Source organism: Vicugna pacos, chromosome 19 (assembly GCF_048564905.1).
Source record: "Vicugna pacos chromosome 19, VicPac4, whole genome shotgun sequence".
Classification (NCBI taxonomy): domain Eukaryota; kingdom Metazoa; phylum Chordata; class Mammalia; order Artiodactyla; family Camelidae; genus Vicugna; species Vicugna pacos.
The window spans coordinates 34290791-34311777 of NC_133005.1; the positions used below are offsets into that span (position 1 = coordinate 34290791).

At 51.1% G+C, this 20987-nt stretch overlaps 1 protein-coding gene across 2 annotated transcripts in view; it reads right to left on the reverse strand.

The window, feature by feature from the left end:
* Window positions 1-6254: 6254 nt before the first annotated feature.
* Window positions 6255-20987, reverse strand: part of CDH22 (cadherin 22) — a 120208-nt gene continuing 105475 nt past the window's right edge. For both annotated transcript variants that reach the window (XM_072944316.1, XM_072944318.1), the window contains 4 exons: window positions 16784-16905; window positions 16549-16666; window positions 10458-10709; window positions 6255-7532 (listed from right to left, as the gene is read on the reverse strand). In XM_072944316.1, the coding sequence (XP_072800417.1) occupies window positions 6979-7532; window positions 10458-10709; window positions 16549-16666; window positions 16784-16905 (1046 nt within the window). In that variant the 3' untranslated portion in view covers window positions 6255-6978. The remainder of the gene's footprint in view (window positions 7533-10457; window positions 10710-16548; window positions 16667-16783; window positions 16906-20987) is intronic.

Genomic DNA, 20987 nt, shown 5'->3' on the forward strand with positions numbered 1-20987 from the left:
TTCCTCAGCTCATTACCAACTTCTCTGTTCTTGCCACTCAAGCCTGAAGCCTTTGATCTGCTCTACCTGCCATCCCCACATCCAGTCAATTGCTGACTCCTGCTGGGTCCTCCTTTTAAATATTTCTCATACCTATTGTAGCTGACCCTGTTTATGTCTCAACTTCTCTCTTTCAGATTCCTGTATTGTTTTAGAATTAGGCTTGGCTGCTTGGGACAGAAAATCAAAATAATAGTGACTTCAACCAGTTGTAAGTTTATTTCTCTCTCTTATAGACCCAAAGTGTGGATGTGGGCAGTTTAGGGCTAGTATGGTGGTTCCATGAGGTTCAAAGAAACAAAGTCTCCTTCTAGTTCACTGTTTGGCATCCAAAGGGTCAGCATTGTTCTCATGGTCCAAGGTGGCTGCTTGAGTGCCAGCCATCTCAGCTGTGTTCAGCCAGCAGAAAGAAAAAAAAGAGCAGGAAAAAGAGGCTGAAGGCTTGGGTCAATAGCCTTTTGAGGAGGTGTTCCTAGAAGCTGCCTCTTACCCATTCTGCTTAGATTGTGTTGACTAGGACTCAGTCCATGCAATACATAGTTTTGATGGGGACTGGGATATGTGGTCCTTGTTATAGATGTCCATGTGCCCAACCAAAGATGTGTTTTTCTGATTAAAGAAAAAGGTGAAAATTAGAGCTCCTTACCTCTTCACTGCTCTCCTTCTCTCTTCTTTCATCCTCTAATCTACCCTGAACACAGAAGCCAGAGTAATCTTTCTAAAATCCAAATCCGTACATAGGGCTGCCAGGTTTAGTAAATAAAAATACAAGATTCCACTTAAATGTGAATTTCAGATAAACAATGACACATGTTTTATTTCAAGTATGGCTCAGACAATATTTAGGACACACTCATGCTAAAACAATCATTTGTTAATTGTCTGAAATTCAAATATAACGGGGCACCCTGTAGTTGATCTGTCAACCCTTTCAGCATTTCCTGGACAAGTCAGGCACTGCTACTGTGTCTCCAAGCCTTCAAGACTTTGCTTAAGCTGTTTTGTCAGCCTGGAACGCTCTTCTCTATCTGAGAAGCCCTGTGTATCCAAGAGGGACCATGGCCTCTGTATCTCTGCCTTCCTGGGACAGGGTAGGGGTGAGAGATTATTTCATGAGAGAAAAGACAAATCCAAGACCACACAGCAAATGAGGAGCCAGGTTGCAGTGGACACCTGGACTCATGACTCCCTCCCCAGTGCTCTCTGCGCCCAGCTGGCTCACGTGGGCCCAGCGCTGGAACCTCTGTCTCCAGGAACTTCATTCTCTGAAAGCCCACATCTGAGCCCAGTGCCGCCAGCACACAGGGGGTTAAGCCAGCCTTGGAGTTGGGAGCTGGAGCCCATGGAGTCCTTTCTGACAATAAAGCTAATGAATCCCTCCTTGCCGTTTTCTCTTGCACAATAACATTTAATCATCATTTGCACAGCAGATGAGAAGTTTGAGGCAGATGCAATTCTGCGTGAGTGGCGATTTCTGTGTGTGGGTACCATTCCTGCTGTCCCCAGCACACCTGACAATCTGGGGCTGGGACAGGTGGCTCCCCAGAGGGGGTCTGTGTGCACCCAAGTGCCAGGGCTCTGACCCCACTCATGTGCGGAAGACGGGCTTTGGTGGCACGTGTCTGTGTGTGTGTCTGCTTATGTGTGGAGTCAGACACACATGGCATGGCTGTGGGTGAACCATGGTGGGTCATCCTGAAGGCGCACGTGGACAGAGGTGTTGGGGTGCCTGAGGACACGTGGTGTGGAAGTGGAGGTACGTCAGTGTAGGCAGGCAGACGTGTGGGAGTATCTATCATTGCAGGGATGTCTGTCCTTGGTGTAGATCCAAGCGCTTGCTGGAGGATGTCTGTTTGTTTGGATCCTGTAAGTGATCATGTGTATTATATACACACAGACCTCTGTGCTCACACGTGCATACACATCTATGGGCATCATGTACTTGAATTTAGAGTTTGTAACTGATGGTTCCTGAGGCTACACATATCTTCCTGTGCATGCGTGCAAATGTGCATATGCATTATGAAAGTGTGCTATTAGTTCATGTGCATGGGCACATCTGAGAGGATATGCATATGTGTACCATGCACTTGCATGGGAGTGTCTGGGGACACACATGCTTGTTAATGTGTATGATGCATGCCTGAATGGAGAAATGTGTTGGCTCCTGGAAGAGTATCAGTGGACACACATGTACGTGCATGTAAGAGAACACAGGTGAAGAAGGCACGTGTATGCTTTGTGGACAAATGTGAGTGCATACATGAGAGTGTGTCCTGAGTACGTGCATGATGCGTGGGCCCGTGACCATGCTGGCAGACCTACAGAGGGATGCCCAGTGTGTGTGGCTGGGAGCATGCATGTGGCTGCACTGTGCACCCAGCTAGGAACATGTCTGAAGATAACACACGTGCCTACATCACGTGCTGGCCTGAGTATGTGGGCGTGCTGGTACCCCGGTGTGCGTGCACTGAAGCGTGAACCCACTTGCCTCTGAGTGAGGGCTGACAGGATTACATTTTCCAAAGGCTCAGCGGCCAGTGACAGAGCTGGCCTGAGAGCGCTTGCTGGCAGGAGGTAAGTGGAGTTGCTGATTCGTGACCTGGGGGTGGGCAGCAATGACGGCTGGCTGACGGATGCAGCGCTCAGCCGCCTCCTATGACAGCAGCCGGCTCTCTGAGCTGCCTGAAGCAGGAGGTGGGAGGTTAGTTCTTGACCTGTGCGCTCAGCGCTGGCATCCCACTTCCCTAGTGCCTGCCCACAACCACGTGCAGACACACACACGTTGGTACATAATAGAGATGCAGACCCTGGCTTGGACTGCGGCCTCGGCCCCACCTCCAACTTGCTCCCCAGCTCTGCCATTTGTCTGAAGAGCCTCCCCTTCTCACCAACTGCTTCTCTCCCCCCCCCCACACTCCCCCAGAAACTCCACTCTGAATCCGAGCTGCCCTGGTTCTGCGCAGAATCGTGGTGGGGTGTGTGTGAAATGGTCCTGTTCTTTATAAGCTTGGCGTCCCTGAGCTAGCCCCTCCCCATCTGCGAGTACTGGCTTCCTCATCTGTAAAACAGGGCTAATGATGTGCCTGCTTAAAATTAAACAAGGCAACTTAAGTAAAGCGCTAAACACAGTAGAGTCCACCCTCCATGGGCTTTACCTGTATTAGTAATAATTATGTACAGTGCTTCGAACAGTGCCTGGCATGCAGCAAGCGCCATGTAAATGTGCTGTCATCATCATTATTACCATCATTGTCATTGTCATTAATATCCCTGGTTCTAAAATTCTTGGCCAATTATACACCCATTCTTGCTCATGACCCTGAATGCTCTTTTTATCCTGTACCAATGACGGTGACCAAGATGATGACAATAAAAGATGATTTTTTTTTTCGCTTCACGTTCCCAGATGCCTTGAAAGGAGGGCAGACCTGGTAAAGGGAAGGCTTTTTGTTTTCTGAGCTTCTTGATAGGGTTGGGTGTGCCCAATTAGAGCCTGGAACCAAGGTGGCTGTGCTCTCTGCATGACACAGGGAGAGGAATTGGAGCTCCAGTTCCCTCCAGCTGGTGAGAACCAATGAGACAGGTGTCCAAAGGCTGTGTACGCATGATGAGAGCCTTGTTTGTGACCCTCAAATCATCAGGAAAATGTACAAAGCTCATAAAACACTTGGCATTTGTGGATACCTTGTGGAACTCAGCGAAGAAGCCAGACATACCCATCTCCCTCCTGGGTTGGCTCAGGGGCAGTGCGGGTGCAGGAGCTGGAAGCAGAGGGGACTGAGGAGCGTTCCCTATCCCTCCATCCTCACCCCTGGATCGGCATAAGTCATCAGGAGGCCTGAGGACTGGCACAGGCTGCAGAATGTGCTGGCGAGTGGAGGACTAGGCTCTCCCAGGGCACAGGTGGTGACATCGGATATACCCAGGTCACATGTCCAGTGCTTCCGGGGCCAGGCACTGTGCATGCTGGAGGTGGTATAGATTCTGGGGGCGAGAGTGCCCCTGTTGAATCTTGGCATCTCCACTTATTAGCTGTTAGATCTTGGGCAAGCTACTTAACCTCCTTGTGCCTCAGTTTCTCACCTATAAAATGAGGGCTGCCTCATTGAGTGGGTGAGGGATTAAATGAGTTAATTCACATGAAGTATTTAAAGCAGTGTCTGGTGTGTGGGAAATGCTTGGTTAAGCGTTAGCAGTTATTACTGCATTTTATCCTCATTACAACCTTACGGCGAAGGTGTCCTAGCGCATGCACTTTATGAAGAAGAAAACAGAGTCACAGAGAGGGTAAACAACTTGTCCAAGGTCACACAGCTGGAAAACGGAAGTGCCAGAGGCTCAAAAGGTGAATCTGGATAAATAATGTTTTTTATTTCTGGCAAGATCTTTAACTCTGTGTGACCTTGAGAAAGTCATTCCCCGTGGATGGTGTTTGGACAAGATGTCCAAGGGTCTTTGTGATTCTGTGTTTGTATGTCCCTCTGGATGCGTAACCTGGTTGTAACCTCCCTCTTGGCAGGGTCAGAATCTTTCAAGGCAACTGGCACATGTGGATGGAACGGAGACTTGGAATCAGAGATCCTGTGTTGTCCCAGTTCTGTCCCCTACCAGGTGGGTGACCTGGAGCCAGGCACTTTACTCCTCTGGGTCTGGGCCTCCGTTTCCCTCTCTACAATGGAGATAGCAGTAACCAACCTGAGACTTGTTGGGATTTTGTTTGTGAGAGTTGGGCACACATGGGTGAGAGAGGGGATCACAGTCTCTCCACTGGCCCCCAAGTTACAATACCCATTCATAGCATGTGCTATGGGAACTATAGGTTGTCTCATATATGGATCAGGGACCCAATGTGCTTCTACCTGGGCTGACCACACTAACCCCATATCCCTCAATGCACTTTAGGAGACATGGTCAAGTTGAGCAAAGCATCAAGTTTCTTGACCTGGCCTTCAAGGTCTTTTCCCAGCCCGCCTCCAACCAGCCTTTCCTGCTCACATCTTACTATTCCTCTACCCAGTAATTCAGCCCCGGGGACCACACACCACTTCTGAAGCCACTGTATCTTCATGCTGCCCCCAGCCTTTGCCAATGCCCCTCTGCCTGGAATGCTCTTGCTTGCTTGGCCATCTCGAACATCTCATATTCATTCTTCAAGATCCAGTTGGAGTCACCTCCTCCAACTGGATTTATTCAATCTTTCTTCTGTGTTTCCACGATCCTGTTTGGCTAATTCTGCTACAACTCTTACCCAGTGCATTACTACTGGCTGCTTCTGGTACCCCTGCCTCCAGCCCCCACCCAGTTGGGTCCTGAGTTCCTAGAAGGCAGGAACTGCTTATGCTCTGTGTAACCTGGTCGGGGTTACTCCTCTCTGAGCCTCAGTTTCCTCACCTGTGAACTGGGGCTGACAGTAGCTAACTTAGATGAGACAATACAGGTAAGGCACTCAGGAAATAATAACTATATCTGCATCTGTCACAGTGGACCTTGGCAAATGTGGAGGGAATGAATGAATGCTTCTTGGGAGGGTAAAAAAAAGTAAGGCGAATGAACATTTATTGAGCATTTTCAATGTGGCAGAAAGGCACTGAGATCAGAGCTTAACATTCATTATCTCCTTTAAGCCCCTCAAAAACCCTTTATGGGACTATCATTAGCCCCATTTTACAGATGAGGAAACTGAGGCTTCAGCAGTTAAGGACCTTGATGAAGGAGCCCTGCCTCACAGGAGCTAGAGTTCACAGCCAATCAACGTGGAATGAATGAATCACTTGGGGGGTGGGGTGCAAGACAAAAACCCTATAGTCAAATGGTTTTAGAGCTGGAGGCTTTTAGAGATGACTTAGCCTTAGGGGTCCATGGATGGCAAGACTGCTGGGTTTCTGGGCCAAACAAGATCCCATCACATCCAGTGGTGTCCAACCCCTCCATCTCCCACCAACCCAACCCTCCCACCTCATCCAAGTCCTGGAACTTTCCAGCTTGTCCTCTTTTGGCACCCCTGCTAGGTGTCCTATTCCAGTGTCACCTGAGACTCTGGAAGACTCTCCAGTCACTAGGAACTTCCTTATCCCCCACCTGAAGCAGGAGTGACACCGATAAGACTATCCCCCCCGCCCCGAGATGCTAGGAAAAAGGGGAGAGAGCTCAGATCAGGGAGGCAGATGCTGGGGGATGCTGGGCTTCTAATAACGACAAAGATAAAAACAGTATCAAAGGCTAACATTTATTGAACACCTACTATGTGCCAGGCACTGTCCTAACCACTTGACACGCATGAAACCTATCTTCACAGTTCTTCGAGGTAGGTTCTGTTATTTGCCTCGTTTGACACAGGAGGAAACTGAGGCCCAGAGAAGTCAAGAAACTTGTCCAAGGCCAGGTAGCCAGTAAGTGTCATGGCTCCACTGTATACCGGCAAGGTGTCCTTGGACAGGGCACAGCCACTTCTCAGGTGCCTTTCTCCATCTGTTACCTGCGGGGCTCCACCTCATGGTTTCTATGACAACTAAGATGGTCTCTGTACAGTGTCCCAGCACACAGTAGGCGCTTAGTAAATGAACAGCCTGTCCCTCCTCTTAACTGATGGAGGGTACCTGGGGAGGTATGTCCTCCCTTCAGCAGCGTCCTACCTCCAGGCTTCTCCCCCAAGGCAGGAGGGAGCCACACGGCCCTATCTCCCTGTCTAACCCCAGAGCCACGCGGTGCCCGTTCTCGCTGCAGTTTTAATGATGTTGGTCATAATTCCCGCACCTCTGGGTGCAAGCTGCCCCCATCCCACCCCCAGGAAGGGAGGCGGTCGGGGAGTCTGCCCCCCAACAAGTCCCTCCTCCTGTCCGGCCGCCTTGGGAGGTTGGGAGGGCTGGGAAAGGGGGTGAACAGGGGACGTGCTTTGTCTTGGGGTCCAGTCGGGTCCTAGGTGGCAGGGAGGGCAGGCTAGGAGGCCTGGGCCTCGTCGTCCGGGCGGTGGCCGGCGTAGAGCGCGGCCAGGGGCCGGAAGCGCGGGCCCCAGCTGCTGAGATAGGCGAAGTCCTGCTCGGAGCCCGACGAGCCGCTGTGCAGCGAGCTGAGCGAGGCGGCCGGCGAGTCCGCGCCCTCGAAGGCGTAGGTCTGGAAGGCGTCGTAGGGCGGCACCGACAGGTCCGCGTCCGCCAGCGCCACCTTGCGGCTGATGAAGTCCCTGAACACCGAGAAGTCCGGCTCCGGGCTCTGCGGCCCCTGCGGGAGCGAGTGGCGCTCCGAGGGCAGGTGAGTCTGCGGAGGGCTCCCCGTGCCCCCGCCTGGGCCCCCGACGCCGCCCCCGTCGCTGCCTTTGAGCTCGCCGAAGTCGTACAGGCTCCGCAGCGCCGACATGTCGTAGGCCTCGGTGTCCTGCTCGCCGCCGCCCTCATCATTGTATTTGATGACATTGTCCCGCATGTCCTCGTCCTCGTCCGAGCTCAGGTGGCTCTTGTGGTGGCGCCTGAGGGTGAGGATCAGCAGCACCAGCACTGTGCGGGAGACAGCAAGGGACCAGTAAGGGCCGAGCATCCCCCAGGGCATTCGGGGACCACCCCTTTCCTTCTCCCCAGCAGAGCTGGCTCAGCCTAAATGCTCATGCAAATTTCCTAGAGTTCTGTGCAAAAGAAACCTTTCTCACAGTCAGAACAGAGATGGCTAGCTGGATAGATAGTGAGCTACCCATCTTGGGAGGTGTGCAAATCAAGGCTACATCACCACTGGGGGTGGTGTGGGGACAGAGAGCAGTGTTAAAAGACTTCATGGATGCTGAGGGCTAGACCCAACCTCAGAGGTCTCCACCCTCAACTCTTCGAAGAGATACATCCCTGTGAGGTCTCTCGGTGCTTGGGAGTGGGAAGGGGTCAGCTGTGGTCTGGAGGAAGTAAAATGACCTTGACCCTGACCTCTCTTTCACTCGCACCCTCCTCTGTCTGCTCCAGAAGCTCTAGGCACAGTTAGCCCTTTGAGTCTCAGCTCAAGATATCTCCTTCCCTGAGAGCTCCAGGTCAGGTTCAATGCCATCACCTCCAGGCTCCCCTGGCGAGGGGTTTCTCTAGCACCCTGGCTTGGTCCCCGGACCAGCAAAATCAGCATCTCCTAGGAACCTGTTAGAAATGTAAATTCTCAGGTCCCACCCTATACCTACTGGGTGGGTGCCCCTCCCCACCCTGCAGTCTGTTTCAATAAGGCCCTCAAGTGATGCCGAGGCAGCTCAGGTTTGAGAACCACAGCTCCATCATAGCATAGATCCTGCTGTGTTAACATGTGGGGCTTGCCCCATCCCAAAATACTCAACTTAAATTGCCCTGGAGGCCCCAGGGAAAGTTTCCCTAGTGTGGTGCCTGGTACGCAACAAGCCTATGAACTGTGTTTGTTGAATGAACGACTGAATGAAGTATTGGATGGAGACCCGGGTAAGTACAAGGATGAGCGAGTGAAGGACTTGCCCCTTCTTGGCTTCCTTCACTTGACTTCCAGGACTCTGCATACTCTTCTTCCCCCTACCTCACTGGTAACTTGTTCTCAACCTTCTAAGCAGGGTTTTCCTCTCCTCTTCAACTTCCTGACACCAAATGTCCCAGAACTCAGTCCTTGGTATCCACACTCCCTTTCTTGGCGCTTTCCTCGTCTCATGGCTTTAAATTCCATTTAGAGGCTGACAACTCCCCTACTGCAACCTCCAGCCTGGACTTCTCCCCTGAAATCTAGATGGTACACCCAGCTGCCTCCCCAGCAAGTCCTTGGGGTTGACCAGGACAACTGTGAACTTAATGTGTCCAGATTTGAAATAATAATAGTTCCCTCTTCCCGCCCTCAGTCACCCCATTTCAGTGATGACAATCCCAACTTTCCAGTGACTCAGGGCTTTTAGTCTCTTTCATTTACTGATGAATCCCAGTGCTTAGAATAATTTAGCACATGGAAGGATTCACTGGATGAATAAATTAGGAACTGATAAGCAAATGAGAGAATTAAATGGAGAGGTGGGTGGATGGATGGACAGATATGTACTCGGTACCATGTCAGGCACTGGATTCTTCTTGCTGCTCCAGTGGCCAGAGCCAGCTGCTAGGGCCAGGGGGCAGGGTGCTGGCTCACGACCTAACACGGTGGCTCATGACAGGGGAGGAGGTGGGATCCGGGGACAGGTCGGGCCGGAGGGAAGGGAGGTGTCAGAAGAGAAGTTGGGAAGATGGATGGACGGCTTTCAGAGCTGGAGGCTGGGAGCTGCACAGGGGGATGCCCGTGAGAGCAGATGGTGGGGAGTGCGGGCGGCGGGCGACAGATGTGCCAGGCCTGATCAGCGATTCCGCCCGTCACCTTTAGAGCACTGATGTGCACTTTCTTCGTTTGTGGGCAATTAGGCAGAAATTTGTTTGCACTGCCTCGGAAAATGAAACCGCTGTAAAGTGCACCCTCTGGAAAAAGGGTTTCTGAGCCATGGGCTGGGGAGGGGAGAGGAGGGGGGTCTCTTAGCTAGGAGGAGCCTGCCCAGGGCCTCTGCAAGGATGGAAGAGGTGCAGCTCAGCCACAGGCAGCTTCCCCAGGGGTGGGCAGCAAGGCGTGGGAGGCAGATGAATCTCCCAGGGAACTGAGTGAACAATCTGGTCCTTTCTTGAGTTCCTTGGGCTCTGACTGTTCCATGAAGTCCAGTAATCAGGACTGAGGTGAGGCCTTTCTGCTTCGACAGTGAGAGGAGGCATGGTGACCACCTAAATCCAGTTTAGCTCCTGGAACCTGACCTCTTCATTTGACCTCTTCACTTGAAGGGCTTGACTGGCTGCTAGTGGAACTAATACGAGAGTAGATTTTGCCCTACAAAATGTCTTCAGATTTTACCCCAGCTTCCCCAAGATTTTGCCCCCAGTTTAGATTCATAGCAGGTGGGGTAGTTAAAGGAGCAGTGAATATAGAACAAAAAGACCTGATTTCAAGTCAGAGGACTAACTGCGTCCCCTTTTGCAAGCCACTTAACCTCTCTGAGCCTCAGTTTCCTCATCTGAAAAATGGGGATGATACATCTGGCTGACAAGATGGTTCAAAAGAGCTCTTTTTACTACATAGAGAATTAAGTCCTACATAGAGAATAAAAGAGGACAATAGACATGAGAGAATTTTTTTTAAATATGCCTGCTTTTTAAAAATTACGGACAGTTTCGGCCATGGAGAGAGTGGGCCAGCATGAAACTTAGTCTCCGGTGGGGGTTGACACTGTCTGGAGCTGGTGGTGGGGGTGCTCTGTATTTAGGAGACATCTCATAGGATCTGCATGTTAGAACTCGGAGATCACTCAGGCCAGCCCTTAATTGCGCGGAGAGGGAAAGTGAGACCGTATGGGGGCTACTAGGGAAAGAAACCCAGGGTCCGAGGATGGGGCCCAATTGGGGAGAGGGGCTGGCTCTTGGCAGACTCACCAACCAGGATGAGGACACAGACCAAAAGGGCGATGAGGGCGCCAGGGCTGAGGGAGGCAGCCATGACAAAGGCGGTGGTGTTGCAGGACTGGATGGTGCCGGAGCTGTCGCAGCCACAGATGCGGATGGTGAGTGTCCCCGTGCTGCTCAGTATGGGTGGCCCACTGTCCACCACCAGGATGGGCAGGAAGAACACGTCCTGCTCCTGCCGGTTGAAGCCCAAGTGCTGTGTGTGCACCGCGGCCGTGTTGTCTGCACCAGGAAAAAGGGAGTGGCGTGTGACTTGGGGTCTGGGGGCAGCCTCCCCTGTCCCAGCCACCTCTTGATTCTACTTTAGGATCTGCCTCCCTCTGCCCCCAACTACTGCCTCCCAGCTGACCCCTGGGTTTATTCCCTGATCTCCCCAAGTTCTGTTACCGGCTGTCCCCAAATTCTGCCCCAGCTGCCTGAAGATCCTGTCCCCCGCCATACAGCCCACAATTCTGTCCTTAGCTGTCCTAAGAGTATTCCCTCCTGTCTCAAAATTGTTTTCAGTTATTCCAAGATTTTGTCCCCAGCTGTGCCAAGGTCCTGTCCCCAGCTATTCCAAGATTCTGTCCCCTAGCTGGGCCAAGGTCCTGTCCCCAGCTATTCCAAGATTCTGTCCCCAGCTGGGCCAAAGTCCTGTCCCTGGCTGTGTCAATTTTTTTTTTTTTTTTTTGCCATCTGTCTCAACAGCCTTTTTTGGTTCCAGATTCCACCCCAGCCACCCAATGCATCCTGACCCCGGGGTCCTGTGGTCCTTGGGTTGAGGCTAGCTGGACCATGACAAGTCCTGGGTCATCAGAGAAGACTGGGAACTTGGGCTGCCACCTGCCTTTGGCTGAGGGAAACTTCTGTCAGGAGTCTAGGAGCTGAGCCTGGAGAGCCGGGGGCATGGTCCCTCAGGCCTGATGGAGAGACCCTAGGGCACCAAGGTCTCCTCTCCCACCTCTTTCTTTTTGATGCCTGTGGCCAGAGAGGACAGCGAACTCACATGAGTCATACTCATCGCACTGGGAGCGCCCGTCAGGACTCGGGGGACGGGTATCTGAACGTGGCGGGGTGGGTGTAGAACATGGGCTGGGGGGCGGGTGTGCCCACTTCCCTGCTCCCCTGACTCCGCCACACCTCTCCTGTATGGCTCAGGCCTGCACAGACCCGAGATCGTTTTGGTGGCTGCCAATGGAGTGGTATAGAAGGACTCTGAGTCCAGCCGGCTGCTGCCCCCACCCTCCGCAGCCAGCTGGTTCCAAGAAAGGGGGCCCTGCTTCCTTCTGGGGGCCCAGGCCTCCCTCCTGAGTCCATCTCACCACCCTTGCAGTCTTCAGGCTGGTCTCTCTGGCTTTAGACTTTGACAGTCTGGGCCCCTTCCGCAGTTAACTCAGCTTCTTCCCAACAGCCCTCAATTCAGTGTGCCTATCCTGGCCTCCATGGACACAATGCAGGAAAAAGAGCCTTTGGAAGGGCTGACTTGTGACCTTGGGCACATCTGTGACGTAGATTGGAGGTCCCGCTGAAACAAGACTGGTCGTGGGTTGAAGCTCTTGTGATAGGCACATGAGGGTTCATTGTGTTATTCTATCCACTTCTACACAGATTTGAAAATTCCCATAAAAATATTACAAACTAATTTAGCTGCGTCGATCATGTACTAGCTTGGGAAAGTCACTTAGCTTTTCTGGACCTCAGTTTCCTTACCTGCAACTGAGGACAACAGCATCACAGAGGTGTGAGGATTTAATAGTACAATAATGCTTAGAATAGCTCCCAAGACAGAGCAATTCTCCATGAATGCTACCTGTTATTTTTGTCATGCCCCACCCCCATGGGCTGCACCCCACCTCCACTCTCTGTCTAGTCTGCTCTGCCTTTATTCACCAAGTTCCCGCTAGCTAGAACACCCTCTCCACCTTCTTGCCTGGGCAAATTCCTCATCTGTCATGCTCCAGCTAAATGTCACCTCCTTTCTGTGGCCTCCTTTCTCCGCTTCCCTGGGAAGGAAGGATTTATGGCTCCCCACCCCCTGGCTCTGACTATACAGGTGCCAGGCACACTTCTATTACAGTACTTGTCACATTGTGTTAAGGTAGAAGGTGCCTGTCTCTTCCCTGGCACTGAGCCAGCCTTGAAGAGTGGTGCTTGAATGAACCACATCTTTGAGGGTTAACTGGTGGTCCGGGGTCAGACCCTTGAGCTCTGGCTTGAACTTTAGCCCTTCTGTCAAAGGGTGAGTCAACCCCAGCTGTGACAACATCTGCCTTCCCCTGGGAAAGAGAGGCTCAAGAGCAAGATGAGGAAAAGAAGGGATGGGGTGGGACTCCTTTGCACTGACTGCGTACTTTTGATGCATCGAGGACTGGGTGGATGCCTTAAGTATGTCATGATGTTTAATCCTCAGAACTGTCAAGAGTTGTGACAGTATTCCCATTTTATATACGTGGAAGTTGAGGCTCAGAGAGAAGGGACATATCTGAATTTATCCTGTGAACTGGTAGCCTAGCTACCTTTTCCACCTATCCATCCAATCATCCATCCAGCCATCCTCTACCCATCCATCCATCCTTCCTCCACCCATCCATCCAATAAATCTTTACTGAGTAACTACTATGTGTTAGGCACCATGCTAGTCACAGGGGAAAAATAAAGCAGAGCTAAACCAACTACAGTCCTGGATCTGGCCTTATGGCCTTATTGAGAGACAAATGTTACTCATATAAATCCACAATTTAGTCCACAATTGCAAACCATGGTAAGTGCTAAGAAGGAAGAATACAGGAAAAGTATCTATCAAGAGGACCTGACCCAGTCCAGGAGGTCAGGGGGAACTTTTTGGAAGAAGTGGTATTATTGCTGAGTCCTGAACAATGAGTTCTAGGAGTGGGAATAGCCCATGCAAAGGTCCTGAGGTTGGAAGAAGTATAATACACTCAAGGAACTGAGAGCAGTCCTTCGCGGCTGGAGGTGGGAGGGTGATGGCTACAGTGCACCAAGCAGAGGCTGGAGGGGGAGGCAGGCGCTTGCTATGGAAAGTCTTAGAGGCCAGGGTAAGGAATTTGCATTATTTTCTTAAAGGCAATAGGAGACCATTGATGGGTGGGACTTAAGCAAAGAAGCAACCTAGTGACATATCATCCATCCATTCAACAACAAATACTAATTAAATACCTTCTACAGGTCAGGATTATTCTGGCCCCTGAGGATACAGCAATGAACAAGACAGTCATGGTCCCTGCCCCCACTGAGCCTAGATGCTAGGCAAGGGAGCCTCTAATCCAAAACACAAGAGTGGATGCAGAAGACCAGTTAGGAAGCTATTGTGTGTTTTAGATGTGAAATAATAGTGGTAGTGGAGGCAGAGAGAAGTAGACAGATTTGAAAAATGAGACGCTGGCTCTGGCTCAGCCTCAAATTCCCAAGCAAGAACAGAGAAGGGGAGAAGAGATGTTTGTTTCTCAGGGTTGCTGTCTTTGACCATGGAGCCATATGTTTTGAGAGCTCTGGTCCCTGCTACTCTGTCACTCCGTCAGTGGGAATCCCTGAGCATCATCCCTGTACCCCTTAGCTGCCCTCTTAGGCAGCAGCTGGCTTCATTTGGGAAGCCACTGGCCACCCCAGACCCCTACCCCACCCTTCTAGGCGGGATCTGCGCCCAGCACTGCATCCATCCATCTGGACTGACATACATCAGTGTCAATCCCTGGCTGCAAAAGCAATATTTATAAATCACATTTCCAAACTGGCTACAAATTTGTACAAAGAAACAGATGGGTTGGGGTAGCCGTTTGTCAACCTGGATATTTATATGGTGAGGAGGAGGGGGCTTGGCATTCCGTGGGAAGGGGTTGGGGGATTGGAGGAGGAGCCCTTCCCTGACTGTGCTGACCTCAGCACGCTGCCGCCACCCTTGGTCCTAGGGCTCCTATCAGGTGGTCACACTGGATGGGAGCCCTGGTAGCCAAACCAGACCCCCATCCCTGGCCAAAGAGAGGCAGTTGGGGCAGAACCTCCGGCCCCTGGGGTTGGAAAGATTTCTGAACTTGGTGAGGTCAAGCCAGGACTATTTATGTCTCCTGGGGCCAGCTTAGGATACCATTGCTATAATAAGCAGGCAGGGCAGTACAGGTCATTAAAGTTGTTAAAATACTGAAATAGTTCCAAAAAGATTTAAGTAGCCATGATTCTGAGTCCCCCAAGTCCTTCCCTGCTGCCTCAGCCTCTCCCTCAAGCACACCCCCAACTTTAACACAACCAGGGCACTAAGGGTTTAAAGCTTGGCACAGCGAAGGCTCCAGGGTCCTACTCCAGACTATTTATAGTCAGTGTCCTTCTGATGGGTTATCTGAACTGCACAAGTTGTTAAATATTTTTAATATGACTCCTGGAAATACAGATGGGTCTGGCTTCAGAGGTCACTGAGGAAAGTGGTGTCAAGGTCTTGGGGGTAATTCCAGACCTGTTCCAAGGTCGGAAGGAACCCACGTGATCTGGCTCCTAGTACTTCCCTGACTACATCTCCTCCAGCATTGTCACTCACTCACCCTAACCACGCAGATCTCAAACATTCCAGGCCTGCTCCCACCTCAGGGCCTTTGCACTTGCTGTTTCTTGTACTTGGTTCATTCTTTGTCCAGTTGTCTGCATGGCTCACCCTTTCACTTCCTTTAGATCCGTACTCACTATGGATTCCTTCAGAGAGGCCTTCCTAAACCCCCTTATTTAAAATACCTTCTACTTTTATCTTGCTTTCCGTTTTGTTTAACATATTTTATTCAACACCTACTATGTGCCAGGCACCCAGGGTCCAGCACTAAAAACAAAGTCCACACTATTGTGAAGATTGCATCATTCCTTACTGCTGGCCACTTGTCATCCCCATAATATTATTTATTTGTTCAATTTCTGTTTCCCCTCTGTAGAATGTAAAATGCCATGAGGGCAGGAATTTTGCCTTGTTTCTGCTGTTGCATTTTTGGAACCTAGAATGGGGTCCTGACATGTAGGCACTGTGTTTCTTTCTTTTAAAATTTAATTTATTAAAAAAAATTGAGGGGGGATTAGGTTTGTTTATTTATTTATTAATTTATTTTTAACAGAGGTACTGCAGATTGAACTCAGGACCTCGTGCTTGCTAAATATGCTCTACCACTGAGCTATACCCTCCCCCTCAGCACTGTGTTTCAATAAATGCTCAGTAAATTACTGCTGAATGAAGTTACTGCCATGTTCTAGGTTCTGACAATATACCTTGTTAGCCCACATCTCACTGGGGCCACCTGGCTGCCTGAGGTGGCAGGCATTTTCAGCCCCATTTTACAGGTGATGAAACTGAGGCAGAGCATAGGGTTGCATAGAAAGCCATCAACTGAGCCTAGGCTGGGACCCAGGTCCCTCACTCCCTGTCCCCTGGTCAACATCTCAAAGATTCATACTTCACCTTCTTGCTGAAGGGGAACTTGCAGGGCAGTGCCTCACCATGGGATCAGCTCAGGCTGGGCTGGGCAGTTTGCTTTCAAGGCAGCGAGCTAAGGCAGGCAGCACGCTGCCTCTGAGACAGGTGTGGGTCTGAATCCTGGCCTCACCACTGACTCCCTATATGACCCTTATCCTGTTAAAGTCTCATCATCTGCAAAATGGGGGTGGGTAAGCAAACCACCTCCCAAGGTGACAGTGAGGATGCAAAGAGAAACATGAATGGGTTAAAGCACATTTTAAACAGTAGGGTGGGAGGGCGTGCATGTGGCTTATTCCAGTCTTCACTTAGACCAGGGGCTCTCTCCATCCTGGACACTGGCCCACCCACTCCTCATGCATCCCCTCTCTGGATCTTTCCACTACCATTCTCTACCCTTAGGATGCCACCCCCATGGCTCTGCCAAACCACCTCCTTCTTCAGTGTCTGGCGAGCGGTCTGGGTAACAGCTCTCACTTGGTCCAGACTTTGTGTGATCTTGGACCCAACACTGGCCCCCTGGGTGCCTCAGTCTTTCTATCTGTAATATGGGAAGGCGGCAAGGAGGCCAGGCCCCTCCTTCCACGGATCCTTGGATTTGGTGGTTCAGAGGTAACTCACCTTGGATGTCGAGCAGTGAAAAATGAGGGTTGCTGGGAGCTTCAGGCACCAGGCGAAAATAGAAGCGGTGCCCATTCTGGGGCTCGTCTCTGTCCACTACGCTGATGGTCTGGATGAGCTGAAGGGTGAGGAGGGGGCAGGGAGCTGATGTAAGGCTGGGGCCACTCGGGCTTGAGTAGAGGGTGCCCTGGCCAGTCCTGGCAGCCACCCCCTGTCCCCAGGCTGTCAGCGGTACCTGGCCTGGCTTGGCATCCTCACACACAGCTGCCTCGTAGGGTGTGGCCAGCTCTGGGGGATTGTCATTCACATCCAGGATTCGGATCCTTAGGGAAGCCCGGGATAGCTGGGCATGATTGTCTGTAACAGGAGCACAGGAGTAGGGTGAGAGGCAACAAGTATGAGATCCAGACAATCCCCACCTACTGCTAGGACAAGATTAGGCGGTGGGGTCACACTGAGAGAGAACTGTGGGTGGATCAAGCTCATACTAGGACCAGGACTGAGGACATCTGGCTAAATGGGTCATCATCACCATAGCTGTTACCACCATCACCACCATTGCTATCATCATCACGACCATTAGATCATCAATGTAAACACCACCATTACTGTCACTGTCACCATCACTGCCATTGCCATTAGTAGTGCTGGTACCACTGGCATCACCACAACCGCCACCACCATAATCACCAGTACCACCCCATCACTATCACCAACAGCATCATCTCCACCATTACTACCTTCACCATCTCCATTACTATTACCACGACCACCATTAAATCATTATTGCCACCACCACCATTAGCATTATCATCACCACCTGCACCAACATAACTGTCACTACCACCATCACCATCCTCACCACTATCACCATCACCAATGCCATGACCACTCCTCTGTTACCATCACCATTAGATCATCACTACCATCACCATTAGAATTATCGATACCACTACCCCCCTATCCATTAGTACCACCTTCCTCGTCTCTGCCACCAACACAAACATGAAAGCCACTGCTATCACCACCCTTACCACTACCACCATCCCCCTATTGCCACCATCACCAATATCACAACCATCACCAATAAAATCACTGTCTTCACCATCTCCGCCACAACTGTCATTACCAGCCCCGCCAAAACTGTCATAACTCCCGCCATCATCACCCATATCATCACCACGCCCACTCCCACCCCCAACAACACTATCATCACCATTGCCATTTCCATCCTATCACCATAGAGGGCACAGGGTGATCCTGGAGCATCCTCCCCCATTCTTTCAGGCATGCTGGCACAAATTCGGTGGTTTGGTACAATTCCTACCTCCATACCACAGAAGAGAAACTAAAACATGGGAAAATTTAAAGAAGAGGTCAGCTGGCAACTGAAGTCCCAAACCTGTGCCCTTTCAAGACCCGATCCTGAGAGGGCAAGACAAACCCACCCGAGGAGGGTCTTGGCCAGGGTCCTCAGCAAAATCATGACGTCCCCACTCCTTCCACTGTGACGTCTCTGAGGTTAAGGCCTCTGTCCTGTTAGTTCCTGGGGCCCCAGCATTGTGGGGGTGTGGCACAGAATAGGTTCCAATAGGTTTGCTGAATGAATAAATGAATGAAGCCTGGTAAGGAGCTATTTGGGGGGCAGCCTGGAAGTTTCCAGGCAGCCAGGAGCCCCGTGAGTTTGCGGGGGAGTGGGGCTGGTCTGCCGCCTTTTTCTCTGAACTCCAGGGCCCACTGGCTGCCGACTGCAGCTGCTTGTGTGTTGATAAAGAGAGAAATGGAGATTGGGAGGCAGGTGCGGCCACCTCCTGGGGGTCAGGGAAGGGAACAGGGGAAGGGGGAGTCCTTAATTAACTCAGACCCTGACACCTCTCTGGAGCTCCCCTTAGCCAGGGGCACCTTATCTTCTCAGCTCACCCAGATCTGCAGCTTCAGCGATTAGAGGGGGCTTTTCCGGGGGCGGGAGATGGAAGTCGTGACTGGGAATACCGGGTGAGCTGTTATTTTTAAGAGTGTTTTGCCGGAGAACTTAAACAGCCAGCCGGTGGGTGCTTTCGGGAGGAGGGGAGGAAGGAGGGGAGGAGGGGAGCGTGAGGCCGGTTGCCAGGAACAGGCACCTCTCTCCACACTGAGGAAGAAGGGAGACCGCAGAGTAGTATGCGACCCTCACTGGGCAGATACCCTGCTGGAGGGCTGGGTCCACTGCTGGTGAGACCCCCATTATTGTGCCATTCCTTTGGTTCTGCTGGGTTTCTCCATCCTCTTTTTTTTTTTTTAATTTCCAGTTTTTTGAGACATAATTGACATATTGTATAAGTGTAAAATGTGATGATTTGATACATTTATATATTGCAAAATGTTTACAGTAAGATTAGTTAGTACACCTTTATCTTACATAATTACCATTTTGTTGTTCTATTTCCTCCTTCTAAATGTCACAGGTCATCTCTTGGGAAAGCCCTGAATCCTTTGGCCTGAGTGAGGGTCTCAGATCTAAGGCAGGGGCCAGGGGCAGCTGAGAGGTGTGCCTGTACATCGCCAAAATTGCCACCTACAGAGCTTATCCCAGCGACCTGTGAGTTGGGGGCTGGCCTGGAACCTTTAGAGCTCATGGGCAGGCCCTAAATCAGCATCCTGTGTCCTTGACATCATGGAGGTCTCCAGCCTGGCTCATTAGAACCACCTAGGAAGCCTTTAAAACATACAGATGCCCAAGACTCGGTCTTTGATGGTTTTTTAACCATGCCGGGTGAATCTAATATGCAGCAAGTACTGCAAACTACTGCCCTGGGGTGACTGGCTGGTGCTAGGGGAGGGTCCCATCGACCCTCGCCTCTGATTGGTTTCCTCCAAAACCCTCCTGACCACAGTTAGCATCATTTGTAATAACTGATAATAATGCATAATTTTACCACCTGCAATGTTTCTGGTCTAAAACAGTGACTCCCTCAATTAATTAATCTTCATCTCCGTGCAGGACATTCCAACTTATAACAAACTTTCTTATCTATGAGCTCATTTGAGACTCAGAACCTAGAAAAGAGATCTTTGTAAACCCATTTTGTAGATGGAGAAACTGAAGCCCAGAAAGGGGCAAGACCAAAGCCACAGGTGAGTCAGTGGCAGAGCTGGGGTTGGGTCCTGAGTCTCCCAACTCTATGTCCAGTGCTTGGTCTAGATGCAATGCCAGTGGGCCTTCCAGCTGCCTGAGTATTTGTCCATCCAGCTGCAGCTACTGCTCAGACCCGGGCCCAGGATGACCTCACCCAACGCCCAGCAGTAGGTGCCCTCTCCGGGGGCTGGGCCCCCCCGGGTCCCACCCCCATCTCTTGGCATCTCAGTTCAGCTGACTGACATGCAAATTAGTTTAATTATTTCTTCTTCTAAAATAAATTATATTTTGCAGTAGCTGCAATATGTTGTGTCAGGCAAAATTACATTCAATATTTTTAAACTAATTGATGCAGCCTTGAGGAAGGCTGATTGACAGCCCAGTGCTGAGCAGGCCTGCAGCCTTAACTGATTCCTAAATTAAAATTAAACGTGCTTCGGCCGGGTGCTTCCTCTCTGAGCTGGCTCACCATTAATCTGCAGAGGTGGCAGGGAAAGCCCTGGGGGTCCAAGGGGCTAAGGAGGGTGGGCAGTTCTGTGGGTGCCTTGGGAAGAGAGCAGACTTGGGCCGGAGAGATGCCATGCAGTGTGGACAGTGTGCCTCAGAGTCCCTTATGTGTAACAGATGAGAGATTGGATTGGGCAATTTGAAACAGATTTCTGGTTTTTGCTGACTATTACAGTTTGAGTGCCTCCTTTGTACAAAGGACATAATGTTGAACAAGGCCAACACAGTCTCCTGGTCTAGCGGCAGGGACAGACACCATTCCGGACTGTGATAAGATTTGAGAGAAAAAAGTTCAGGAGTGGGAGGGCGTGGGGCAGGGGCTCCTACCCTGGTGGGGTGCAAGGATGTTTGCCCTGGAGTCAGTGACCTTTAGGCTAAGATCCAACTAGGAAGTAATCAGGTGAAAGGGACAGAAAGGAAATAGTGCTCCAGGCAGTAGAAACAGCATGTGCAAAGGTCCTGGGATGGGAGGAAAGGCTGTAGATGATGAGACTCTGGCTCCCTTCCAAAGAAGACCCTCAGCCCCTGGCAGTTACTCACCTGGTGTCTAGACCAAACTGGGCTTGGAGGGCTGGGGGCCAGCGGGAAGGGAAGAGGGGACGGGGCCTGGCCTGGTGACCCTGTTAGGGCACTCCTAGGAATGAGCTCCTTCCCAGAAGGACGCCAGCAAACATATATCGAGCACCTGGGCCAGGGTCTGTTCTGCCTCATTTCATTTTGTCAGTCACTGTGGGAGGTAGAGATTAGAATTAGAGCTGTTTTGCTGATGAGGAAACCAGCTCAGAGAGGTAAAGGACTTGCCCGAGGTCCCACAGGG